This window comes from Mesoplodon densirostris, chromosome 7 (genome assembly GCF_025265405.1).
Source record: "Mesoplodon densirostris isolate mMesDen1 chromosome 7, mMesDen1 primary haplotype, whole genome shotgun sequence".
Classification (NCBI taxonomy): domain Eukaryota; kingdom Metazoa; phylum Chordata; class Mammalia; order Artiodactyla; family Ziphiidae; genus Mesoplodon; species Mesoplodon densirostris.
The window spans coordinates 96139215-96165173 of NC_082667.1; the positions used below are offsets into that span (position 1 = coordinate 96139215).

Below are 25959 nucleotides of genomic sequence, written 5' to 3' on the forward strand. Positions count from 1 at the left end.
TAGAATACAGTGTTCCCCAAGATCTTAGCAGGAAGCTTTGACCCCTGGGAACACCAATGTCATCTCTTTCAGAAAAAGAGATTTTCTGAGGGACTCAGGGACCTGAGGGACTGGAAGCCTTGTTAAAACACAGATCTCATTCCTTGGCTTTGAGTGAGCACAGAATGTGCATTTCTAGCAAGTTCTCAGGTGACACTGATGCTGCTGGCCTACAGAACACACACTGAGAAGTATTGTCCTAAAGCAACCATTCTTATGCAGAGAGGAATTAGACACCATCCACCTGGGGTTTCCCTCAGAGTTAAGTCATCCACTTAAGACGAGGGGTGGGGTTGGTGAGTGGCCTTTTACCACACCAGTACCATGCACTGACCCACTGAGCTCCAGGCAGGACCAAGGCCTTCACTGGGGAAGGGCCTCCCCAGTGCTCTGATGGAAACAGGTCCCCACCTTGTTTCAGAATAATGTAGACACCCATATGCTCAAAAAAGTTAATATTTCCATCAACTGACTCAATTACCAAGAAGTAGATATTCACATGCCAACCCCTACAATGATCTATGCTTATTTTTAGACTAAACAGTTATTTTGTGCTAACAGTCATTAAAAATCAATACTTTTTTTTCCTTGTTGATCATAGAAGGATTCTTTGATTTATATTTGGCATAATGAAGGATAGGAGGAACACGGTTGGATTTAGGGGGTTTCCTGGTACGGTTTACTTATCCATACTCTGCCAACATCATCATAAAACTATCTGTAAGGGAGTTCCCTGGTAGCCTAGTGGTTAGGATTCTGAGCTTTCACTGCTGAGGTCTGGTTCAATCCCTGGTCGGGGAAATGAGATCACGCAAGCTGTGTGGTGCAGGCGAAAAAAACCTCTCTGTAACTCTCTACTGAGCTCCAACAGATCCATTCTGGTCTGAAGGCATGGGCCTGGAACCCTTTCCCTGATTCCCTTCACTGCCTTTGTTGTACTCATATTTTATATCAGCTTGGGTATCTATCTCTTCCTTTGTGTTGCCCTTCTTGAAAGACTCTCCTGTGTCCCTCCCCCCAGTATATACAGTAGGTAAAATCCCTCTTATGAGAGGATCTCAGAGCAAGTTTCCTTACCTTGTAGCATTTATCACAGTTGTAATTAATACTTATCTGATTAACGTCTGTCTCCCCAACTACACTGCGAGCTCCAAGAAAGTAATGAGGTTTTGCTTTTCACTGTACTCCCAGCATCTACTGAAGTTCCTGACACAGGACAGAAATTAATACTTATTGTACCTTATATATTTATTGGATGGATGGATGGATGGATGGATGGATGGATGATGTTCTACACCAATAGCAAAACTTAGAAATCAGGAATCCTATTAAATTGTCAAGGAAGATGAAAAGTGCATAGACTGAATTTGGGGGTGCACTGGGAGGAAGGTAAGAGCAGCCTTCTCTGCACCCATAACAGGTGGTCATTTCTTCCCTGGAAAAGCACTTTATTTACTCAATTTTAATCACTTTGTTATCATAGTAGGATAGAGGCTCTTCAGGGGTAGACATCAAGTTTTTCTAGTTAATCTCAATGTCGTAGGTGCCTGACATAGAACAGATACTTATTAAATGTTTGAGGATGAACACTGTTTAAGAAAACACAAAAGATCTAATATTTAAGCTCAGTGGCCCTGAGTTTCCTAGGTAGTATTTGTCTTCCCCATTAGAGTTCCCTGCTTCCTCTTATTTCCCTAAAGCTGCTATTCCTTTCATTTTAAACATCAGCAAAGTAAAGCCCAAACAGATTAAATGAGCTGCCTGAAGTAACATGCCTGAGTTCATGGCAGAGTCAGTGTTAGGACTCAGTCTTCCTAACTCTAGATCTACTGCCTTCTCCACTTCATTACCAAGTAATACTCTCAGCAGAGAAGATTCTGAGGAGCCTGTGGGCTCGATCTAAGGAAGCTGGCCCAGAAAAGGGGGCTCATCAGCACGAGGCTGACCAAATTCGACCAGAACTTGAGTTAACAAAGCCGGGTACAATTAATACTAAATTTGAATTTAGTGTTCTTATAAAAAACAACCCAACAAAAAGATTAGCAAGAAAAAGGAATAATTTAAATGGACATTCTTTGTGTGAGGAAAAGCTTAAAATTATACCAAAAGACAAAAATATACCGTATGACAATGTCTGTTGAAAATAACTTTTTATTATAAACAATATAAACACTTCCTAATACTTTTCACATATATAATACACTTTCTTTTCTTTGCCTGAGTTTTTAGGAACATGATCTCTCAACACCATGGTTCTTCCCTTGATGACCATTCATATATTCAATAAGGACCAAGTGCCAGGCACTGTAAAAAGTTCCGAGGAATTAAAGGAAAAAAAAAAAGGAGAAAAAAGGCATAGTTTCATTTTTCAAGAGGACCATAATCCAGTAGAATGTTTCTTTTATTTTGGATATCTCTGTTCTAACATATATACTTCCAATTTATGATTTATTTTAGTCTATTTATTTCAAAAATAGCTTATATATCCAAGGTAAACTGGACAATTAAAACAATTGTTTAGATAAAATAGGGTTAAAACACTACTTTTAGCCTTAAATAATCAGATGATTTATGAAAAAGTGATTCTGTAGCCTTAGATCATTTTGTTAACAATTTTAATATACTTTGATTTTTTTTTTTTTTTTCGGTACACGGGCTTCTCACCGCTGTGACCTCTCCCGTTGCGGAGCAAGGGCTCCGGACGCGCAGGCTCAGCGGCCATGGATCATGGGCCCAGCTGCTCTGCGGCATGCGGGATCCTCCCGGACCGGGGCACGAACCCGCGCCCCCTGCATCGGCAGGCGGACTCCCAACCACTGCGCCACCAAGGAAGCCCCATACTTTGATATTTTTGAAAGACCTGAAATATTTTAATAGGAAGAGAGATCATCTCTCTTTGTCTTCTATAAATATGAAAAGAAATATTTGTCTTCTTTGAGAGTAGTCCTTGAGTCATTGTCAATAGTGAAAATTAAACACAATACAAAGGCCACATCTGCTGTCCTCACCATTAGTCTTTGTCTCATATCTTTAGTGACTCTGATATTTCTGAATGAAAAGGGGCACATATAACCAAATATTTTTAGTGAAAAACCCAAGTTATTTCTTTGGAAAGTTGTCTACAATATATTTATTACAAACATTTTCCTTTGGTTTATTGTTGTTTGTGTATGGCTGTCATATGCTCCCCAAAATTTCATTTTCATACGACTTTAGACTATTTGGTAAAGATGATTCATTAATTATATAAATGTGATTTACTTTTATGTCTTTGCAAAGTTTCCTTATAAATATATTAAGCTAACTCTCTTTGACAGATCATATATCCCATTTTTGATGTTGAATATTGTCAACTACTGCTTCTGTATAGCACACAAGAATTAGGTGATCCTTAGAGATAATGAATTTCATGACTTTAAAATTCATTGTGGTTCCAGCCCCACGCATAGCTGTATAGATACTAAATATTCAAAGGTAACTTACTGAAGCTTGTTCACAGAACTAAGTTTTCCCCTGATATCTCTCCCTCCCCCATGACCCCCCAAAAAACGTCCGGAAGAATTATCCCAAATGGCCTCCAGGATTTAAATTAAAATATTTTTAAAACATTTAGCACCACAATAGGGAATTTGTTGGCATGACACGAACAATACGGTTACTCCAGATGCTGTATTCAAACTGTATGGGCCCATTGAAAAAATAGATATAACCTATAAGAAAAAGACCAAAAAGAAAATTTCAGAGTTTGAAAATAATGTTTTACTCTAGCTACCTTTAAAAACCCAATCTGTTAGATTCACTTTTTTTTTTAACATTCCAGTGTTTATCTTTATAAATACCACTAATGTTTTAATATATTGTTTATAATTTAAAGAGGGGGAAAGGTATAAATGTCTCCAGCTCTCTTAAACTGTCACCTCGAATTAATTGCTGTATTGGCAGGAGCTCCAGTTTTAATGCTTGAATTATTGATATTGGTTATTTTTTGTAAGTTAGAGATAACATCTCTTTCCATAATTCAAGCAAAAAATCATTATATAGCTATGATTATTGGTCTTCATATATAAATTACTCCCCACTCCACCCCTGATTTGAACTATACTTTTTGCATCTTAATATCTTTAAATTTAAGGTAGTGTTTAAGATTTGGCATCTTTTATTCATAGAATTAGCAGTCATTAAGTAAAATTCTCATTTATTCTAAGCATATTAGTTTTTGTTTGTTGTTTGTGTAAGTAGTCACACAAGAATGAGTAATCCCTTAACTGCCAGACATTTATCAACACATCTAAGTTCTGTGTAAAATTCCTTTCTAAGGAAATTATTTCAAGGGGTTACAGAAGCCCTCCATTAAGGTCAGTGCAGTGGAACTAGTTACCATTTTTCTCGAAGACAGCATCTACTTTATCACCAATTCCTGGGAAGACCTCTTCTATTAGTCTGGGGTAGTCTTTATGCATCATATGGTTAGTTTCATCATAGCTATTTAATAAGAAAAAGAAACTCTTGAGTAGGTCGTGGGTAAATTGCTTTAGAAATAATACAATGGATATAATGGCAGCTTTCAAAATTGACAAAAGTTTCAAATTTTTAAGTCCATTTGAAACAACCAGTAGCTTTTTAAAATTCGGAATTATAATACTGAGTATATAGTGGATACCTGGTGAGGTATTTTGACTTGCCTAAAGACCATCTTTGTAAAGACAGTTATAAGCTCATTTCCATTTCAAAATTTGTATAGCTGTTATAAAAGTATATTAGTAGGAAAGTGTTCTTAGAGTGAAATAAATATATGTTTATGCATTGAACAATTATCTGTTGAGCTCCCACTATGTGTAAGACAACTTGCTAAGTGCAGTAACGGATGCCAAACTATTTAAGGTTCAATTTCTGCACTAAAAAGTTATAGAAGCATACAGTGGAAACAAAACTAGGAAGGGGAGCACAGCTTTCCCCTCTCATAACTTTATATTCCATACTCCTCTTCCCCTGCACATACTCACACCCTAGCCAACCAAACACACTCTGAAATTAACCTAAGAGAACAGCCTCCTGTGATGTAATATTCTTACTGTTACTGATGAAAGTTTTTTTTATATTTTTGAGGTATGTTTCAATAGATAAAAAGTATGAACCACTGCACTATCAAGAAAGCTAAGACATAGACACACAAAACTGCAACACTATGCAATAGGGGCTAAACATCATGAGAGAGTAAACATGAGATGTCATGGGAGTTACATGAGAAGGGAGATAACTTTGAATGGGGTGATCAAGAAAGACTTTCAAGTTAACTTTAAACAATGGATAGAATTTCAAAAGAGAGAGATGTAGGGAAAGACCTCTAGCAAAGAAAATTGTATAAGGGGAGGTTATGGGGAGATAAAAGCACAGTGTATTTGAGATATGGTAAGCAATCCAACTTGACTGAGCCATAGACCTCATATAGGGTAAAGGGACTGGAACACTAATGCAGGTAGAACCTGCCAGTAATATTTAAAGTTGTAAGTGTCATTATCAGAAATAAAGAAGCCAAAAGGTAAAGATGATATGTAAGAGTGTGTGTGTGTGTACACATGCATGCTTGAGTGTATATATATATAATGAGTGTGTATATATATATGTGTGTGTGTGTGTGTGTGTGTGTGTGTATAGAGGGAGTAAAGTTACCATTTAAAAAATGTCAACTATTGTGTACCTATGAGATAATCATCCCTGAATATAGACGTGGATTTGGGCTCATAAATATTGCCAATGTCAATGCTGCCTTGAGCTCTACACGTGTTTTCGATATTCCTGTTCTACTTGTTCTTCAAGAGGAGCTGGCTTCACAAACTACAAGCCTAGCAGCTTCCTGGCCAACCTCTCCAATGAATCAACAGACTAGAAATTGTGGCCTTCTCTTGCTCAGTCTTTTCCTGTACCTATTCTTATGTCCTCTCTGGCCACAGAAGATGGAGCTCCATGTAAATTAGGAGAGGATGACAAGAAAGAGAATCCAGGAGAAAGATTACAAGGAATTAAGATGTCAAAATAAGAGAGAGAGTTTTGCCATGGTTGTAGTACAACAAATGCCTTAGAAAGAGAAGAGTGGCCCAGAAAGGGCAAGAATTTTATGTGTATTTTCAAGAGGGCTTGAGACTTTTAAATACCAGTGTTAAGAGCTACCTGCTGGAGCTGGTATGGAAGAGAAATGAATGACTGGTATGACATTTACAATACTGCATGAGATAATTTTAAGTAGCAAGAGATTTTCGAGACTCACTTTGCCTCTATGACACAAGATGATGGGTCAGTAAATATGGCTCTCATACCTCCAGACTTGGTTTCCTGAGAAGAAGAGCGTCTTCCCTGTATCCTCAAAGTGAACGGCCGCACTTATCCTTTTAACCTCTTTTGGAAATCCTAGGTCGGATATTTTTCTGGGATAACCTTCCAGAATATCATAACCATTAAGAGCCCAAAATTTTCTGCCTAGAATAAGTAAAAAAAAATGTTTTATTATTCAAGAGAATCTATTAAAACTCACATATATAGATATTTAACAAAGAGAGACTCATTTTACACATTTAGAAATAAATTAGTCAGTGTTTGTGGTCACCATGTTTATGAAACACAGAAATATGCACATTCTTCAAACAAACAAAAAAAAAAGGATTTAAGATGCCAGTTTCTTAACTGTAAGTATAGCCAACCAAATATCATGATTAGTTTGACAATTTGTTACCTCTGAATATTGTTTGGACCTGGGTGGAAAATACATTAAGATTTCTCTGTGAATAAGCAGCACAGTAGGGATAGGAAATAAACTTGAAAACTCAAATTTTATACTAGTAGAAAATTATTTTCTTCTCTAAAAAGTGACTTCATTATAGCATTAATTATAATAGTCAAACAATAGAAACAATGTCAGTAAAATGCTATGTAGCCATTATAAATTATGATCACAAAGCTGAATAGCAATTTGGGAACTTATGTCAAGGGAACAAGTAGAATATTAAAATGTATATACATTATGAATATAAATATTTAAAATACGTATTTCATATGGTGAAAGACTAGAAAATAAAGTGATAAAATAAAATAAGTCGACTTTTCAGAAGAGGGAATTATGGATAATTTTTTTCAATTTTTAAAAATGTACATTGTTATAACATTTGCTTAGTAAATAATTTTTAAGAGGAAATAAGAGAAAAAACTGAGATGATTGGTGTGAAATAAAGAGTGGATATAAGTAATAATGTAGACTTTTTACTTGTCAAATTTGGGGACACTTGGTAGAAAGGTTTCAGGTGCTTTCTGGTTCCCATTTTGTTATACTTGATTCTTAATTTAGGTGTATTTTTGACAACGATCATTTTATTAAGTCTCTGGTAGCATCAAGTTCATCACTGTCTGCTCTGGACATGTGGGAGGTCTCACTGGTGGAAAGATTACCTCTAAAGATGTAGATAAGGTCATGGGAAGGGTGCTCATATGCAGCATCAATACGGTTGGGAAGTTCTGGCCAAAAGGATTTTGTTAAAAACAGCTCTGCGTCAACTTGCTGAGGATGTAGACGCCAGAAGAATCTAACACAAAAGTAAAAATGCAGAGTTTGCCATCATTTTTTCAAGTGCAATGTATCTATCCTGATAGCTAGCTGTCTCCACATCAATACAGGTAAGTTAGACACAACCATTCCCTAGCACCCATGAAGGTGAAAGATTTCCACTTCCCTTAAGTGCCAGTTAAACAAGCTGTTGCTATCTTAACTCTGTCCTAAATTATTGAAGTCTAAAATCTCACAGAGCCTTTGTGAAGGCTCCAAGTCATTAGTGGGCTGGGACCATGATTTGTTCAATTTTGTATATCTTGTAAGTGGCAAGCAAATGTACCAGGCACTCTGTTGGGCTCTGGAAAGAAAACATAAGTGACACAAACTATGCTCCCAAGATCTCATGGCCTGGGGAAACTGATATATGAGAAAATACTGGAGCACAATTAAATTAGAGCTATAGTAGAGGAGGTAGGAATACTATAGGATCACAGATGAGGGAACAATTAATTCATTGAATAGATGAACAAATGAACAAATAAGGATATTAAAACAATATCAAAATTAAAAATTAGTATTTCATTTTTCATCACCTATAGATTTAGTTTGTACAGTGCTTCCTCTCTTAAATTCCAACATATGTTACCAGAAACAAAGTTTTTCCATATCAAAAGGAATTCATGTGGAATTATGAGTAACAACTTACTAATATGGTAATTGATTTCAATAACTGCGTTTTAAAATAAATAAATTGTATTTCTATATTTACTTTGTAAATATGTCTTTATAAGAAAAACTACAACCAAAGATGTAAAAGGAAGCTACACAATGCCAAGATTATCCATTGAAAAGTAAAACATTTATCCATCAGTTATTTACTTCCTCTCATATATGTAAATAAACTACCCAAAGTTCTATTATTTTCACTAACTTCACATTTCTTTGGAAGTTTGACCACATGTTTCCACAATTGGAAGACATGGCTTCACAAATGTTTGTTACATGCAGGATTTATAAAATAATACGAAGAGTACCTGTCTTTAAAGATCATTGTTTCTCCTCGGAGACTGGTAATGGCATCAAGGGATAAGGAAGGATCACATTTGTCTGGCGTTTTGGGATGTTTAGGGTTGGGGTCTTCATCTCCTGGACCTGCAGTCATGAAATGAGTGAAGGAAGTTACTGAGGATGACCTGATTCTGCCAGTGGAGAGCAGAAAGGGCAGTAAGTCCTGCCACCCCTACATAATGCTCCAAAGAACCTGTAATCCTACTTCCTTCCTCCATGGTTACCAAGTTCTTGCCTATGGGACTTCTCCTTCTGTTTTCATCTTTCAAGACCCTTGAGAATCATCTCAGCTACAAATTTAGCTTTCTTGAGGTTGGTGATAGAAATGGGGTTGCGGGGGAGAAAAGACTTTGAGGAAACTTTCCGCATGCTTTGCACAACCTGTTGATGGACTTCTCTTGAGAAACACATTCCTCTCAAAGCCATTTCTGGCGGCATGTTGTCTCTGTGGGAGCCCTCATTTGGGCTCTTTCTCTTGCCTATTTTATCAGCTGTCAACATCAGCTCATGTCGCTTTACCAGTTGACCACATCACAGCTGCATCTCGGTGAAAACTAGGTCTTCAGCCATTCTGGTATGACTGGCCACATGTTGGGAGCTGTTCCACCAGCTCACATGAGTGCAGAAGAGGTGCAGTAGATAAAATAATTCTAAACTTATTTTTCTCTAAATAGGGCCTATTCTATCATGAAGTTCCTCAGTCAAGATATTGTAGAAATAGTAAAAATTGCAAAATCCTTGCCTATGCCTACACTAGCTGCTGTAGTAGATTTAAATCCAGAAGGGAAAATAATAGGTTGGGGTGGCCTGAGCTAGTTTTCTGAGCTCTGTGTTCTAGAGTGTTTACACTGATGACTGTGTACTGTGGTTTTACTTCTATTTATGGTAGGTACTTTTGCTTGTTTGAGTTGAAGTTTAATTATTTTGTAAATATTATTGAAAATTTGGAAGAGAAAAAAAGGAACAGATTCTTACAAATGGTCACTGTAGATGTTGGTTAAAAACTAACACAGGCCACTTGAATCGTTTCTACTGTGGCAAGCAGGAGTAGTTGAAAGAATACCCAGATTTTGTAAAAGCTGGTTAAAATCTCACTTTCTCCCTGTATAAGCTGGGTGAAAGCTATCCCAAAAGCTGTGTTACTATCCAGCTGTGTTTCACCCAGTTGTGCTGCTATCGATACACTATTTAAACTCTACATCTTCATTAGTTAAATGGTGAATAAAATATTTCTTTCTGATGTCAGAGGTATTGTGAGGGTATCAAATGTACCTTTCAATGTATAAAATACAAACATGAGGAGTTACATTCTGCAAAACTTTGGAGAATGGAATATTTTCTACTTGAGCAAGTAGTTTGATTTGGAAAGAAAAAAATGAACATGTTTCCCCAGGTTTTAACAACAAAACCAGGACAGCAATATTGGTAATGTTAAATTCACTAATAATTTAGAAAATAAATGTATATATCTCTTCTGCTGTTAAACTGATAAATTAATAGTTACCATAGAGAGACTGGATCCCTTGTACATCATCATCAGGAAGCATAAAGTGGCTTTTGCCAGTGTAGGTATATATGGGAAACATGAGTGCCCCTGGGTCCTTGGAATGTTCAAGACCTAAGGAATGGCCAAACTCATGGGCAGCAACAAGAAACAAGTTGTAGCCTGTAAGAAAACAAAGAAACTGAGAAAAAAAGTCCTCCAATGACCAATTCACAGAATAAATATTATTTTCCTCATCTATCTGGTATGTCACCATTTCTCTTTCTTGGCTATTTAACTCACTTTTTAAAGTTAATATTCAGTGTCTTAAAGGAAGATTTAAAACATTGATTTAATCATTATAAATAATTTGGTGCTCTCTTTGATTATAGCTGCCTACACAGAGTACCAACACATTGATTAGTAATCAAAAAAGATTTATTGTGAAGACACTAGTAATCCTGATTTGCTCTTTGTTTTCTCATGTCAAGTGAGGAAAGTAGACAGTTATGACTTTAACTGGAAACTCATGAGAAAAAATATAGGATGATACATATCTACGGTACTGCCTAGAACATCATCTAAACACGAGGCAACATCCAAAGGTATAATGACCAAGCATAGAGGATTCATTAAATAGGATCTCCGGGAATCTACTTGGGAGCAAATTCCAACCAAATGATCCTTTCCAGAATATCTCTAGACTCTAGAATTTAAAGAAACTCTGGACATGATTGGCCAACTTTCCTCTATTCTCGAAGACTACTATGTCATTGTATTTACACTATTTCCTCTAGTCACTCTTTCCACCAACGATTGAGCCTCCTAATATTGGTAATTTAAATTGGAAAAAAATAATAAAATATCAAAAGAAAAAGAACACATGAAAGCTGGAGCCAGTGTTTTCAATTTGACCTTGACTACCCTTTGCTCTCATAGCCTATGCATGAAGAAAATATATAACAAACTTAGTGAATTGTGGAGACCATAAAAGTGATTAAAGTTCATGATAATCTGAATGACAAGTAATTCTTCACTGAAATAACTAACAGTGGGTACCATTCCTGGCCTTCAGCTGAAAAATTAATCCTGACTTATGGATGTTTTCATTCATTTCACTTAAATATTTCAAACCTAGAATTTATGCAGGAACCAAAAACTGAAGCTTACTGTGACTATGTCTTAACAATACCAGGTGTTGTTCTTTCTTCTTAAAATCATTCCTACCTGTGAAATGTTCAGACCTTAAATATATAAATTCTCACCTTTCCTTCCAAAGACAGGTTGGAGACGTACACATTGAGACATTGACTATTCAAGGCCCAGTTTTACTTCTTGGAAAAATAATCCTTTTTATTTAAATGAATAATAAAAAGTAGCTGTTTTTGAAGACTACCCTTTAATTGTCACAACTAAGAGTCCATATACCTCCAAAATTAAGTCCTAGTTGTGCTAATCCTGCTTTTCTGTCTAAATTAACATTCCCAATCCTTTTGAGCCTTGAAGACTCAACTACTGACTGAATTCACTCAACAGTGAGTTTCATTTTGCTCTTGTGAATATAATTTAATCTGTTTTGTCTCATGCTTTCTCAAGTAAGGCACTATATTGATTTGTTAGAGTGGTATTTGTAAAATCAATGATATAGACAAGTCTAAAACAAGTAACATATAACAGAGAACAGAAATTTGACTGGACTTGTGCCATTAATATTTCTACAAGGGAAAAAACTATTCCAACTCACATCCAACTCATTTACATATTTAAACCTAATAGTTTTTAGATTTATATTTGTAATAAACTGTACTACTTCAACATGTCAAAGGTAATTCACAATAACAACACCTTGGTTGACAGAAAGCATTCTGATCCTGTTTCAAAGTTAGCTAGTATCCCTCGAGTCACTAGACTTAGTAGATTTTGCTCATTTTTAATGTTTCATATTGGCTTATAGAAATGTCACTTGTAGAGACTAATAAGTGGAAGATTATCATACTTGTTAAACTTTTTTGGAAAATAGAATCAAATACCAAATATAATTTACAGTGTGCTTAAACTTCTTATTAATGGGTTAATGATCAAATCTAATCTGATAATCATGAATTATATCTTTATAAGAAATACTACCTTTGGAACTACTTGTCCAGGTTTCATCATCATCAAAATGGGCATCTCCTCCATAATTTGGTCCAGGAGGAAAAGCGTGAGCCAATAGACCGGATGGTCCATCAAATGGGTAGAAGTCACCATGCTCTATACACAAAAACAAGAGTTAAGACTCTAATTATACGAAGCCTAGCACAGGTGCTTAGTGAATTTTTGTTGAATTCTGTAAAAATTAATGAATAACTGAAAGAAGGAATAAAAGAATGGAGCCAATTAAGGAGCAGAATATAAAAATTCTGCATCATTACCTTTAGTTCCAAAAGAGATCATGATATCTGCAGTGCCATTGTGAATTCTGGTAAAATTCAGAGGTGTCACATCAGACCAAACTTTGAAGGCTTTTTTGAATGCCTTTTCAACTTCAGAATGAGTCAAATCAGGGGTATAATTCACAATTCTATTCAACAGAGAAAGTTTCAATCAAATTTTCAGAAGGTGAAAGCTATTTTAGAATATATTTTCTTGGAATACTGCTTTTCTACTCAAAATGCAATGGCTTCTCTAAAAGTTCTACTACAGGTCCATTGTTTCCAAGAACTTATTAATTATGATGCCATACAAAGACTATAAAATGAAGAATTCAATCAGATATTTGAGTATCTCCAAATATTTGACCATTTGACATCTTAAAGTATTTAGATGTTTAATAAAACTTATACTGCATGATAAAAGTTCTGTATCACTGTAGCCTAAACAAATGAAATAGTTCTGTAAAGTTCATAGAGAATGAAACTCTCCATTTTTAGCACGGTTATAATAAATATGCCTGATTACTGCATCTGCAAATTTCCTTGAAACTACTTTTACTTCTATTTTGGTTTCATAACTGAAAGAAATAAATTGAGATTTGCAGTGAGAAATAATGCTGGGTTAATGTAAAAATAATAGATGCTATGAGATATTCTCATCAACAGTATTAAAGTTATTCCTGGACCTACTTAACTTCCAGTTTAATATCTAAGGCCTACATAAAACAATGAGACCACACGTGTTCTGTCACCTGTAGCCTTGTGCTGAAAATTAGACATCTGATACTACAAAATATAACAAATATTAAAGAAAGATAGTCTATGATTTACCTGTAGGTTAAGTTCATTTTGGACCATTTGAGAGTTCGAGGGAAAACATTATATTCACCCACATCAGGGACCCCACATCTTGGTTTTTTCATGATGTCTAAGGTGTTATCATCAAGTCTGCCAGTCACCTCTAAGCCGAAAAAAGACTGCATTTCTCTAAGCCTGTCAACCACAGAGCTTGCTGCCGTCTTCTTCAGGATTCCAGCAGGATTCAGAGGATAGTAGTATGATTTCAGGTAGTTCTAGGAAAGAGACCAAAATGATCCTCTTTTAAAAGAAAAGGACATTTATGAGATGTACCACACCATTGGGATTAGCAAAATACTCTACCTCTGCAAACTGGAAGTCTTCCTCGGACAAATCGTCAGAATCTTCATCATTGGGAAGAGGCAGGGACCAGCAATGAGTCCAACTCAAGAAGAGGAAGGCAGCCAGGACGCCTGGATGCATCTTGAATGGTTGTGCCTGGAGGCTGCTGCTTTTCCACAGACAAGTACCTTTACTTTTATAGGCCTATGATGGTGAGTCATCATTTATGGACAAGTTTCAACTTCCTAGTCAGTTAAAGGTAAACATGCTTACATGAGGACTTTTTTTCCTCCCAAGAAGTGTGGTTTCTGGTAGAATTTGAGGGAAATATAAAATGAGGCCTTCTCTCATTTCAGCAGGGTCTCAAAAACCATCTGGTAAAATAACAGCCTCAGCATATTTATGGCTATTGTGGGAAGAGTAAAATTTTCACTTCACTTGGCAAAAATGTTTTCCCCTTTGTAGGAAAGTAGCTACTTCTACTTTTTCAGATAAGAATATCAAGATGGTACACTTACTTCTGTAAGAAATCTAGTCTTGTTTCCAGAATGTTTATAACCTGGTGAGTTTTAAATTTCATTTTCTCCAGAGAACCTAAGAGGGAAATACTATATATACCTGAAGGCCACAGAAATGGACCAGAACAAAGCTTGGAGACTCATCACAGGATTGAGTGCTGCAGCTGGTATTTAAAAGCACTGGTGTGACCTCTCAACAAATATGGAACCCTGCATGAATTCCCTACAGGTCCAGGCAGAGGTAAAAGAATGTATTAGAATACAGTATATTGGAATACAGTATAATGGCTAACACATACTGAGGGATTACTGCATGCTAGACTTAAAAGGTATTATCTCATTTAATCCTTACAATAGTCTTATAAAGTAGGTATTGTAGGAAGACTTGTTTTTCACTTTACGTATGAATAATCTGAGACACAGAGAAGTTAAATATTTGTTTAAGGTGATATGGTTAATAAATGCTACTACCAGCATTTGAATCCAGGCCAGTAGACTTCATGTTTTTGACCGCCATGGAATATGACCTCTACTCCATCCATTCTCAGATATTTTCTCAAAAACAGAGCTGCTTAGTTCCCACACCTCTGGGAGTGCTCAGGAAAGCTAAGACTCTATGGCCATTTTCAAGTTTCTTGATTTTCACTTTTAAGTTTGAATAATAGAAGTACCTTTGCTCCAACAACTCCAGAAAACTGTCCTTTAGGGACCTCTAGTCTATTATTCCCTTTAGAACATCACACATTTAATACCATGAATTCAGAATGCCATCTTTGGTCCCTTGCAGATGTAAATGGATAGAGAAATATGATCTATGATCTTCAGATTGACTGAATGATTGAAAACACAAGTTAATTTAAGTGATTAAGAGTCACAGAGAAGTTTAGGTCAGAAAATACTAACAAACAGGTGGAGCATGAAGACAGATTAAGGTGAGTAGGGAAGGGTATCCCAACATGTGGGTAAAATGCTATCATCTAAATTAGCCAGTACCTCAGAGAAAACCAGAAAAACCTGTCACATGTAAGCAATCACTTCAGGGAAATTTATTATGCTTTTATCCAAAATAGAGCCAAATAGATCCTTACAATAGATTATTTCCAAAGAGTTCAATATTAGGGCTCAATCAGCAATGCAAAATAATAATTTGATTTAAGCCTCTTCTATGTATAACATTTAACTTTGAGATTAAGTGAAAATTATCCACAAATTTGGTTCATCTATTAAGCTTATAAGAAATTGATTCATTAGAAAGCATTTGCTTTTACCAATAAATTTTTATAGTCTTTTAAGGTCACATTAGATAATAAAAAAAGAAGTCCTTGAACAAGAAGTTTAAAAACAACTGTCATTTTATTTAATGTTTGAAAGTGGGTGAAAAGAATCAAATAGGCTAACTCTACTTATAGATCTTCATATATTTATAGAAATGTTACCACCTGAAACTAGAATTTTTTAAAGCCCTTTTCGTTATTAAATCAATGAAAGCTGATTGGGCATCAACTATGCAGGATACTATGCTAGTCACTATGAAGATGGAATGAAGGATAAGATAAGAGAATTTTACTTGCAGTGATTGCAATATTATCTCCCCCATAAAGAAGGATTTTTAATGAACAATAAAAATAAATGTCACCATTTTTCAACTTTCAAAATTATTCTTACTGTCAAACCGCTTTAATATTTTATTAGTTTCTTATTTCATTTAAGAATATAAACAGTGAAAAAGATAAAACACAGAAAGTTTAATGAGAACATGCTGTTACACATTTCACAATTTTCTTACTGGAATAAATAAAAATTCCTCAGAAGATTAAAGTAGAAATTGATTTCTTAAAAAATCATCAGACTGCTCGACTATAGGCTATTATTCATGGAGGACTGGCTTTATACAGTGATCAGGATGTGTCACCACACATCCTGACAAGCAAACTGCTTGTCAACACAAGTCCTTATCTCAGGTTAATTATTAAAATGAAAGCCAGGCCTTCTGGTTATCACTGGTGATGTGGTTTGTGGTTTCAAATGACAACTTAAGCACAAAGAGGCTGAACTGGTATATACAAATGGTTCTAAGAAGCTTACGAATCACTGGGAAATTTGAAAACCTGTAGAACAAGCAAGCAAAACTGTAGACGAAATTAGATGTGTGCAGTATGTGTATCTACTGCTGATTCAGATATAAGCAATGTGGGACTTTTTAAAACATATATCATCATCAGTTTCTAAGTTCAAAACATCACCCAGAAGAGAACATAAAATGTCTATGAACAACGCTTGAGTAAAGCACAGGGGTGTTCCTCATTAAAAATAATGAAATAATAGGAACAATGGACCATTTGAGTTGGGTTAAAATTATGAAATTTCTGTAAATCAAAGAACCTTTATGCTAAAAAAAATTTGGCTTCAGCTTAGAGCATTATAAATTATTAGTGTTGACAACGACACTTAGTAGTATCTTTATTTTTCTAAAAGGCAAATGATTTGATTCCATAGCTGCATAAAGTAATGATTTTTTTTAAACACTCTCTGAAGGTTGCTTTGCCCTAGTCTCTGATTTTCTTTCATTCTGTCCTTTTTTTTTTTTTTTTTTTGCCCATGACCCCATGAAATGGGCTCACGTACTCTTAAAAAAAGAGAACTAAACTAGAATTTAAACACTTAATCATATTTACACCCTAGATTAAGGCGTAAGAGTGCCCCACCTAACCTACTTATGCACAATCATGACATAATCCACTATTTTATTTATTTATATATTTTTTATTTTTATTTTTGGCTGTGCTGGTTCTTCATTTCTTTGCGAGGGCTTTCTCTAGTTGCGGCAAGCGGGGGCCACTCTTCATCGTGGTGCGCGGGCCTCTCACTACCGTGGCCTTTCCTGTTGCGGAACACAGGCTCCAGACGCGCAGGCTCAGTAGTTGTGGCTCACTGGCCTAGTTGCTCCGCGGCATGTGGGATCCTCCCAGACCAGGGCTCGAACCCGTGACCCTGCATTGGCAGGCAGATTCTCAACCACTGTGCCAGCAGATAAGCCCCCTGGCAGGAGTTCTTTAGACCCAACCAATTTGTCAATTACTTGCCACGCAGTCTTAATTTGGATGTTTGGTGGTCTTCCGGGTGGATCTTATCAAGTCCAAAGAGATAGAGCAATAGGAGAATGAGAAAGACTGAGGGGGAAAAGCCTTGGCCTCAGTGCGCTTCTTCACGGCCAGAGAACTGGTCTCTGCCAGATCCTGCAGGCGACGTCAGCTGCCACTTAACGGGCTACTTGAATCTACATGGCTCAGGATAAGTCCCAGCCACCCTTCAGAGGGGAGCTGTAGCCCAATAGGCAGATTGAGATTATGGCCTTTGAGGTCCCACATTGGGTGCCAGAAAAGATGTTGCAGGAAAGAGAGTGGGGTGCAAGAGGATGGTCAAATCCCAAGTCATGTCTGAGTCCCTGGGATGGCCACCAAGTGTGGGTTCTTGGCTTTGTGCAGGCAAGAATTCAAGAGCAAGACATAGTAAAGTGAAAGAAGGTTTGTTCAGGGAGATACACACTCCATAGACAGAGTGTGGGCCATCTTGGAAGGCAAGAGGCCATAATCCACTATTTTAGATGCTGAAGCTACAAAGCAGAAGATCAGCAATTTAGGAGGTCATTTACTTTTAACATTTGAATTGCATAGTCTTCAGAGATCCTGCATTCATACTGGGTTGATCCACAAAATAAATAAATAGAATCTGCAAGAAAAATTAAAGTCTTTTCAGTTCTTACTCGAGTATGACATCTGAAAGTTAAGACACAATTTCCTGGGCTCTATTCCTAAATGAATTTTAATTTTTATTGTGTTTTGTTAAAAAGGGTGGTCACTGAATGTCCACCTCTGCCAGCTTTAACCAAATACTGTAAGAGAAAACAACCAGGAATAGAACACACATTCTAGCCCATCCATGCCCAAATGTCTCTGAAAACGAAAAAAAACAGAGTTTGGCAGTGAATAATAGAAATGAAAACAAGCTCGAGAAATGGGGCCTGAGGTTTTAACAACAAGCAATTTCAGTGTATTTTAAAATCCCTAATATTTAAACAATGAATCAAAAAGTCTATTTTTAAAACAGCCTAACCTCACCTTGCTACCTCAATTCACTAAAGTAGTTGTTACATATTTTTAAGCAATAAATTTTCTGATTTAAAAAGTAAAGTACAAAAAAGTAATAAACTTATTGCATAATGACTGGAAAATAGGGAGAAAACTAGAAGACAAAATTTACTGTAATACCCCAAGATTTTTTAGATAACCCCATATATATATAAAATTTAAGGATATATATATCCTTTAAATTGATTTATTTAGATGACAGTCAACCTTAAAAGTTTTTAAAAACAGTACTTTCTAGAATAGAAAAACTTGCCAGGTTAGTCATACGTTGCATCTATTTTATTTTCAATTCTAGGAAAGTTATCTTTAATAAATTTGGGGTAGCAATCTTCCATAGTTTGCTTTTTTTGATTGAGTCTATTATAAAATTGAGAATAAACTCAAAATGCACAAAATGTATCTTAATAATGCTATACATTAAAGAGGTTAACATTTGAATTTTTTCTATAATGCTCTAGTTAGTTAATTTCAGAAAATTATAGACAGGAATTCACTGCAACCATGAACTACCAACAAAGGCTTCTACCTCAACCTGGATGCTAAGATGATTTCATCCCTTCAGCACTGGTCTGCAAGTGAGAAAGGTGGTCATCCCAGTGTTAGGTTCATGGACAGCAACATCAATCTCTTGGGTGTCTCCTGGAAATCCAAGCTCACTAATTCCCTTGGGACATTCATCCAGCACGACATGAAGGCCCTAAAGTCTTTTCTTGTTAATAACAATGAATCAAAGAAAGACCTTATTTTTGGTTGGAAAGTTATGATCAAGCAAGGGACATGTCTAAGGCAAAGAATGTAATAAACTGACTGAATATAAACTAAATTACAAAGAAATCTTTCTAAGTTATGGACTACAGGATGTGTGTTTGTTTCTTTTACCCCTCCAGTGATCCAGTCCTTAGCTAAGTCTGTGGAGCTCACATAGAGATGGAGAGCACAGGGCTTGGAATCAGTTACACCAACCAAAATCCCAACTCTGCCATTTATTAGCTCCCTAATCTCAGTGATACAACAGTGAACAAAACACATCAAAATCCTTGTCCTCATGAAGTGAACACTCTAGTAGAGAGAGAGATAAAAGGAGAAAAACAGAGCAAGATAGTGAGTTGAGGGCTCAGGGAGGACAGTCGTAATTTATATATGGTGACAGGGAAGGGCTCACTGAGGAAGTGAAATTTGAGAAAAGACCTGAGGGAAGGTCAGTGAAGGCATGAGCTATGGAACTGTCTGAGGAAGAATGCTCTTGGCAGAGAGAACAGCAAGTGCAATAGCCCTGAGGTAAGAATGTGCTGGTATAATTGGGGAAAGTAGCAAGGAGACCAGTGTGGCTGGAGCAGAGTGAGAAGAAAAGTTACTCAATCTTAACTATATAAATGGGATCATCACCGCACCTGTGTTATAGGTTATATGAGGACTGAGGGCATTTGCAACAGTGCCTGGCACACAGGAAGCACCTGATATATATCATTAATTAGCAATAACTAACCTACTTAGCACCCAGCAAAACCATTGTGGCAGGCACTCTTATAGGCATACAGGATATTGCATAAGCAGTATTGATGAGAACTCTTAGATATCAGAAGGAGAAAGTAGACATTGCAAAAAAAAAAAAAAGGCAAGTTTGGCTAGTTAGAAATATTATTAAGAATGTAAAATGAAGTGATGCTATAGAATGATTGGAGGCAGGGCTGGGGGGATGGACACGTTCACCTGAATGTCAAGGCAGGCCTCTCCAAGGAGATACACTTAAAACTGAGACCAGATGACAAGAGAGTCTCAGCCATGAAAATACCTGGGAGCAGAGTATTAGTCTAGGCAGAAGGAACTGCAAGCACGAAGGCACTAGCATGGAAGAAAGCTTCTGTTCAGGGAAAAGGAAAAACGTGTGCCAGACTATAGCAAACAAGGAAAGTGGTGGGGAAAGCTGAACTGTAGAATTTGAAGATTGTCAGCTTGGGGAGTTTCCCAGGTATTCCACTGATATTAAGCCTCAAATTTGACTTACGTGGCCTTAAAGATACTTTTTTCTCCTCATAACTGCATAATAGTATCAAGTGTGAAGTCTAGATCAAATTTCTCCGGAGTTTGCCCACTGAATGATCTCTTTCTTGGACCTAAAAGTAAGAAAATAATGACCCAACATGGTCCCTTGATTTTCTTCAGATTGTCTCCAGATTCTTTTCAAAAGCAAAATAACCATTAGCATTCTAGTTTTGATGTCTAGATTAAAATGAGATAGGAAAACGTCTTCAGATCATATATTGTGGCTTATTCCTAATTCTTAGTCTCAAATACTGACCTGTGTTCCCCTGTGTCTGGGGGAAGGGCCACTGTTTAACTTTAAGGTGAACTTGATTTTCTTAACTTCCTATTTTCAACACTTCCTCTGCTAATTAGTACTTTTCCTGGGTCCTCTTGCCAAACAGCTTCTCTGTAGGGTCAGCCAAAAGGAGGCACTGGAGAGCAGGAGAAAAGCCAGTATTTCTTGTCCTCTCCTCTCTCTTCCTTGGGAGGAGTGGTGGCTGTCTCCAGTTTTCTGTAGACATCCCCTCCCTCTGTGGTTCCAGCTCCTCCCAGGCAGCCCCACCATGCTTTCTAACTCCTCATCACTCAGGGTGCTGGGTTGATCACATCATCTGCTCCCTGTGTCCCTCTAGCCCCAGGGGCTGGTAGAGGTTTTCAGTGTTGCTAATTTGTGGGTTGTTTCTGTTTCTCTTCTAATCCTGTTTTAATACCTAAAGTTATTTCTGGTTCCTGGTTGGATCCTGACTGATAAAGTTGACAATATAAGGATTAAAATGGGAAAACTGTAATACATTTTCCAGTCCCAATCAGCACTGACTTACTGTATCTTCTTGTATAGTTTAATGTATATCTTCATGTATAAATTATATATTTATTTTCAGATACAAGGATAATAGCTCCCTATTTTTAAATTTCACAGAGAGTGAGAAAATGAAATGAAAATTGTATTTTGACCGCAAACATAATAATTATTTTACCCGGTCTCCAGGTCTTATAGGTAAGGAACATTTTCTCCTAGGTCTGGCCAAAGACTGATGCCATGTCCTTCATTAATTAGATTCTATGTTAAGTTATATTTTAATTCGATTATATATTTCAATTAATAAATCTCCCACCTTTTATAGCAATTTCTGTTTTTTTTTTTTCTTTTGAACGTACCTCACGGCTTACAGGATCTCAGCTCCCCTACCAGGGATTGAACATGGGTCACGGTAGTGAAAGCCCAGAATCCTAACCTCTAGGCCACCAGGGAACTCCCAGAAATTTCTTTTCTCATACAAAATTTGGAATGAATGTAATATAAATTATATGAATTTTAACAGGATGGATTTTATAAAATGGTATTCTGTAGTCTGCACCAGCCATGCATTTGTTAAAGTGCAGCATACAATTATGAGCTTCTCTTCTGAGATGGGAAAAAGATTTGGAGAATCTTAAACTACAGGTACAGAGATAACCAAATTACTATAAAATATGCCTTTTGAAATAAGATTAAAAATTTGGGTGAAAAGTAAATGGAGGCCAACCTGATAATCCTGATTCTCTCAGATCTGGACTTCCACAAACCCATGGAGAAAATCACTCCTCACTGTTATGTGTCTTAGGACTGCATTTTTCAAAGGGGGTGGTGTGAAACCTCATTCCATGGGATATCAGAGGTGTTAGACCAATATTAATGGTGGGAATGAAGAAAGGTAGTGAGGAAAGGAGGGAGAAAAAGAGGGAAATGTCTATGGTCAAATAAACTTAGGAGATATTGGGTTAAACAACTGTGAACCAGTTTCTTTCCTGGAGGACTTCCTAGAGCTTCATGACATCATGATAATCTAAGAAAAGGGCTAGAGCTTGGAATGAGTCCCTCAGTTATTTGAGCTTGGAACAGCCTTTTCAGTTTCTTCTTGAAGCATTGGAGTTCCACAGTACACAGACTGAGAAAAGCTGTTTTAGGAGATTAGAAGGGCAAATGAATACTTCTAGAATGAGAAGAAAACCAAACGTCAGCAAACCACAGAAAGCCCAGATGCCTTTGACATCATCCTCAGAGAAGATCTTCCTCTGGCTAAAGTGGGTGTATATCAGATAAGGTACATCAGAACCTTGGGGTCCCTGGAGTGATGGGGGCCCAAGTTGTGGCCAAATTCATGTGCAGCAACAGCAAACAGGTTAATGTCTATGAAGGAACACAGTGTTGATGATGTAAGTAGAACCACACCAAAATCAGTTCTTTTAAAAGATTTTTTAGATAAATTATTTAAACCTTATTAATTACATCTCTCCCTTATTGCATATTTAATGAAGAAGGACAAAAAACAAAATCTGTAAGGATACCTTCGTCAGTGACCCTGACACAGCAAGTGCCCAAGGGGTGCAGGTTGGAGCCACTGAGATTCCATTACTGATTTTGTTGTGCCCTTTGACTTCTGTGTTATTAGGCAGTAATGAATAAGAGAAAAACTATGGTCACTTTACTTTCAGTGACAAAGAACATTTGGGCACCACACAACTGTATAAGTATATACAGCCACTATGGAGAACAGTATGGAGGTTCCTTAAAAAACTAAAAATAGAATTACTATATGATCCAGTAATCCCACTACTGGGCATATACCCTGAGAAAACCATAATTCAAAAAGAGTCATGTAGCACAATGTTCATTGCAGCTCTATTTACAATAGCCAGGACATGGAAGCAACCTAAGTGTCCATCGACAGATGAATGGATAAAGAAGATGTAGCACATATATACAATGGAATATTACTCAGCCATAAAAAGAAACAAAACTGAGTTATTTGTAGTGAGGTGGATGGACCTAGAGTCTGTCATACAGAGTGAAGTATGTCGGAAAGAGAAAAATAAATACCATATGCTAACACATATAGATGGAATCTAAAAAAACAAAAAAAAAGGGTTCTAAAGAACCTGGGGGCAGGACAGGAATAAAGATGCAGACGTAGAGAATGGACTTGAGGGCACAGAGAGAGGTAAGGGTAAGCTGGGATGAAGTGAGAGAGTGGCATGGACTTATATATACTACCAAATGTAAAATAGATAGCTAGTAGGAAGCAGCCACGTAGCACAGGGAGATCAGCTGGGTGCTTTGTGACCACCTAGAAGAGTGGGATAGGGAGGATGGGAGGGATACGCAAGAGGGAGGAGATATGGGAACGTACGTATATGTATAGCTGATTCACTTTGTTATAAAGCAGAAACTAACACACCATTGTAAAGCAGTTATACTCCAATAAAGATGTTTAAAAACAAACTTAATTAGTTTGGAATATGTAAAAGAAATAGCGAATCCTGTACTGGTAGAGGATATGGGCCCTGAAGCCAGACAGATTCCTCACCTGTGAAGTGAGGATAATGAAACCAGTCTTACAGGATTAATGAGAGAATTTAATGGTAAAGCACATGGCATATTATAAGAAGTCAATCACTGTACTAGAGATTAGCTTTTGTTGTTGTTTATATTATTAATATCCAAAGGACCCAGCAAATAGTAAGTGCCTAATGTACAGTAGCTACAAAGATTGAAATCTGAATTAATGATAATGGAGTTTATTCAGAATTTATTTTGGCATGATGAAAACAATTGCTGAGCTGCAAGCAATAATCGACACACTAGGGGTATTCAAATTCGAAGCTTTAGGTTATTTTAAAGCATTTAGCAATATTTGCATAAAAACAATAAACATGCTAATTACAGTAATTCTTGTTGATTCAGGCAAGCCTTCTGGCAGAAAGTACTTGGCAAACATGACTATTAGTATGTAGTTGATATAAACACACACCCTCCTAATTCCACATTTGCCCAAGTTGGAGAAGTTTTAACAGCAAGCTTTTCTAATGCTCATTAGTTTACTATGAAGGCTATATTTTCTATGCCAGCTCGGAGACAGAGTGACACATTGTTTTTCTAATAAGAAAGAAGAGAGATTATAGATCGATATTTAATGCCTGTGTTGTCTACCCCTTGATATGATATTTAGTCAAAGTGTTAGTGAAGAATAGGAATATAACTTAAAGCAGCAAAACGTGAAATAAAGGTCATTGTTTTATATCTGAATATATGACAATATGTTTTATCTGTGAATCACTATAAATTATTTCCACCACACTGAAGTTTAAATGATCAATTAGCAAACTATGTTACACTTTCTTCAACCATAGGAGGGAAAAAACCTGGGTCAATTCAAACTTTGTAGTGTTACCACACAATCCCTGCATTGTCAGTTTAACCCTCTAAGACCTCAAAAAGCATTTTGGTTAATTCTGTTTTATTGTCTTAATTTCTGTTGGGAATATGAGATGGAAAACTCAATGTTTTGACAACCTATTTACATAAAATGGAAAAAGCAATTTTCTCCCAAATGGGGGATTTCTGTAACTTTCACCACTCTTTGAGGTCAGTGATTACACAAGTTCAGTGAATAGGATTACATCAATTCTAATTGAAGGTTATTCGCCTTTACCTTTGGAATTATTTGTCCAGAGTTCATCATCATCAAAGTGAACATCATCTGCCCTACCCTCACCAGGAGAAAAAGCATGCGCTCACAGTCCAAATGACCCATCAAATGGGGAAGAAATCTCCATATTCTAAAAGAGAAACAACTCAGAAAATAATTGTGGAAAAATAGTCAACACAAGAACAAAACCTATCACTTCAGGTAGAGTGTATTAAAAAATGAGACATCCTCAATAAAGACAGTCTTTTCATCATTATTACCTCTGCTTTTTTTTTTTTTTTTTTTTTTTCTTTTTGCGGTATGCGGGCCTCTCACTGTTGTGGCCTCTCCCGTTGCGGAGCACAGGCTCCGGATGCGCAGGCTCCGGATGCGCAGGCCCAGCGGCCATGGCTCACGGGCCCAGCCGCTCCGCGGCATATGGGATCCTCCCAGACCGGGGCACGAACCCGTATCGCCTGCATCGGCAGGCGGACTCTTAACCACTGCGCCACCAGGGAGGCCCATTACCTCTGCTTTTGAAGACGATTATATGTCAGTAGTGTCCCAGAAAACTCTAGTGAATTTGAGTTGGGTCTTATCACTCCAAACCTTGAAGGCTGCTTGGACAGCATGGTCCACAGTTTTAGGGAAAAGAGCTGGAGTGTAATTTGCTTTTCTGATTAACACAGAGAGACAATAAAATGTGACATTTTAAAGATTGTTGTACTTTTGGATCTAGCATTTTCATGATTCTTATTTTCTTATAGAATCAGAAGTCTAAGGTACACTATGATATATTAAAATTTCTTTAGACACAGCCTTAATTTTTATGTAATACAAGTATCCTTACTTAAAAAAATCTAAATTGCACTATAATCAGCTAATATTTAAACAATACTATAAGACATTAATAATTTTAAATAAGAGCACAAAATTCCACTTAATATACAATGTTTGAATGTTTGTTTTATTTCATTGAAGTGTCAGGCAAGAGATAATTCAGTACAACTAATTAACATTCAGCCTATGCTATATATCAATAAGTAATGCACTAAATGATTGGATTGGTGGTCCCAGAGTTCGCAGGCAAAATATTTAAAAAATATTACTGTAAAAAAAAAATTAAAGAACCATTAAGA

The 25959-nt window shown here is 36.6% G+C and overlaps 1 protein-coding gene across 1 annotated transcript; it reads right to left on the bottom strand.

Moving 5' to 3' along the window:
• Positions 1-3648: 3648 nt before the first annotated feature.
• MMP13 (matrix metallopeptidase 13) lies at positions 3649-13822 on the bottom strand. Its single transcript, XM_060103257.1, has 10 exons — positions 13703-13822; positions 13373-13614; positions 12542-12690; positions 12255-12380; positions 10149-10310; positions 8611-8728; positions 7477-7610; positions 6354-6513; positions 4418-4521; positions 3649-3749 (listed from the first exon to the last, which is right to left on the bottom strand). Exons 1-10 carry the CDS (start codon positions 13820-13822, stop codon positions 3649-3651), a joined length of 1416 nt encoding a protein of 471 aa, XP_059959240.1.
• Positions 13823-25959: the final 12137 nt, after the last annotated feature.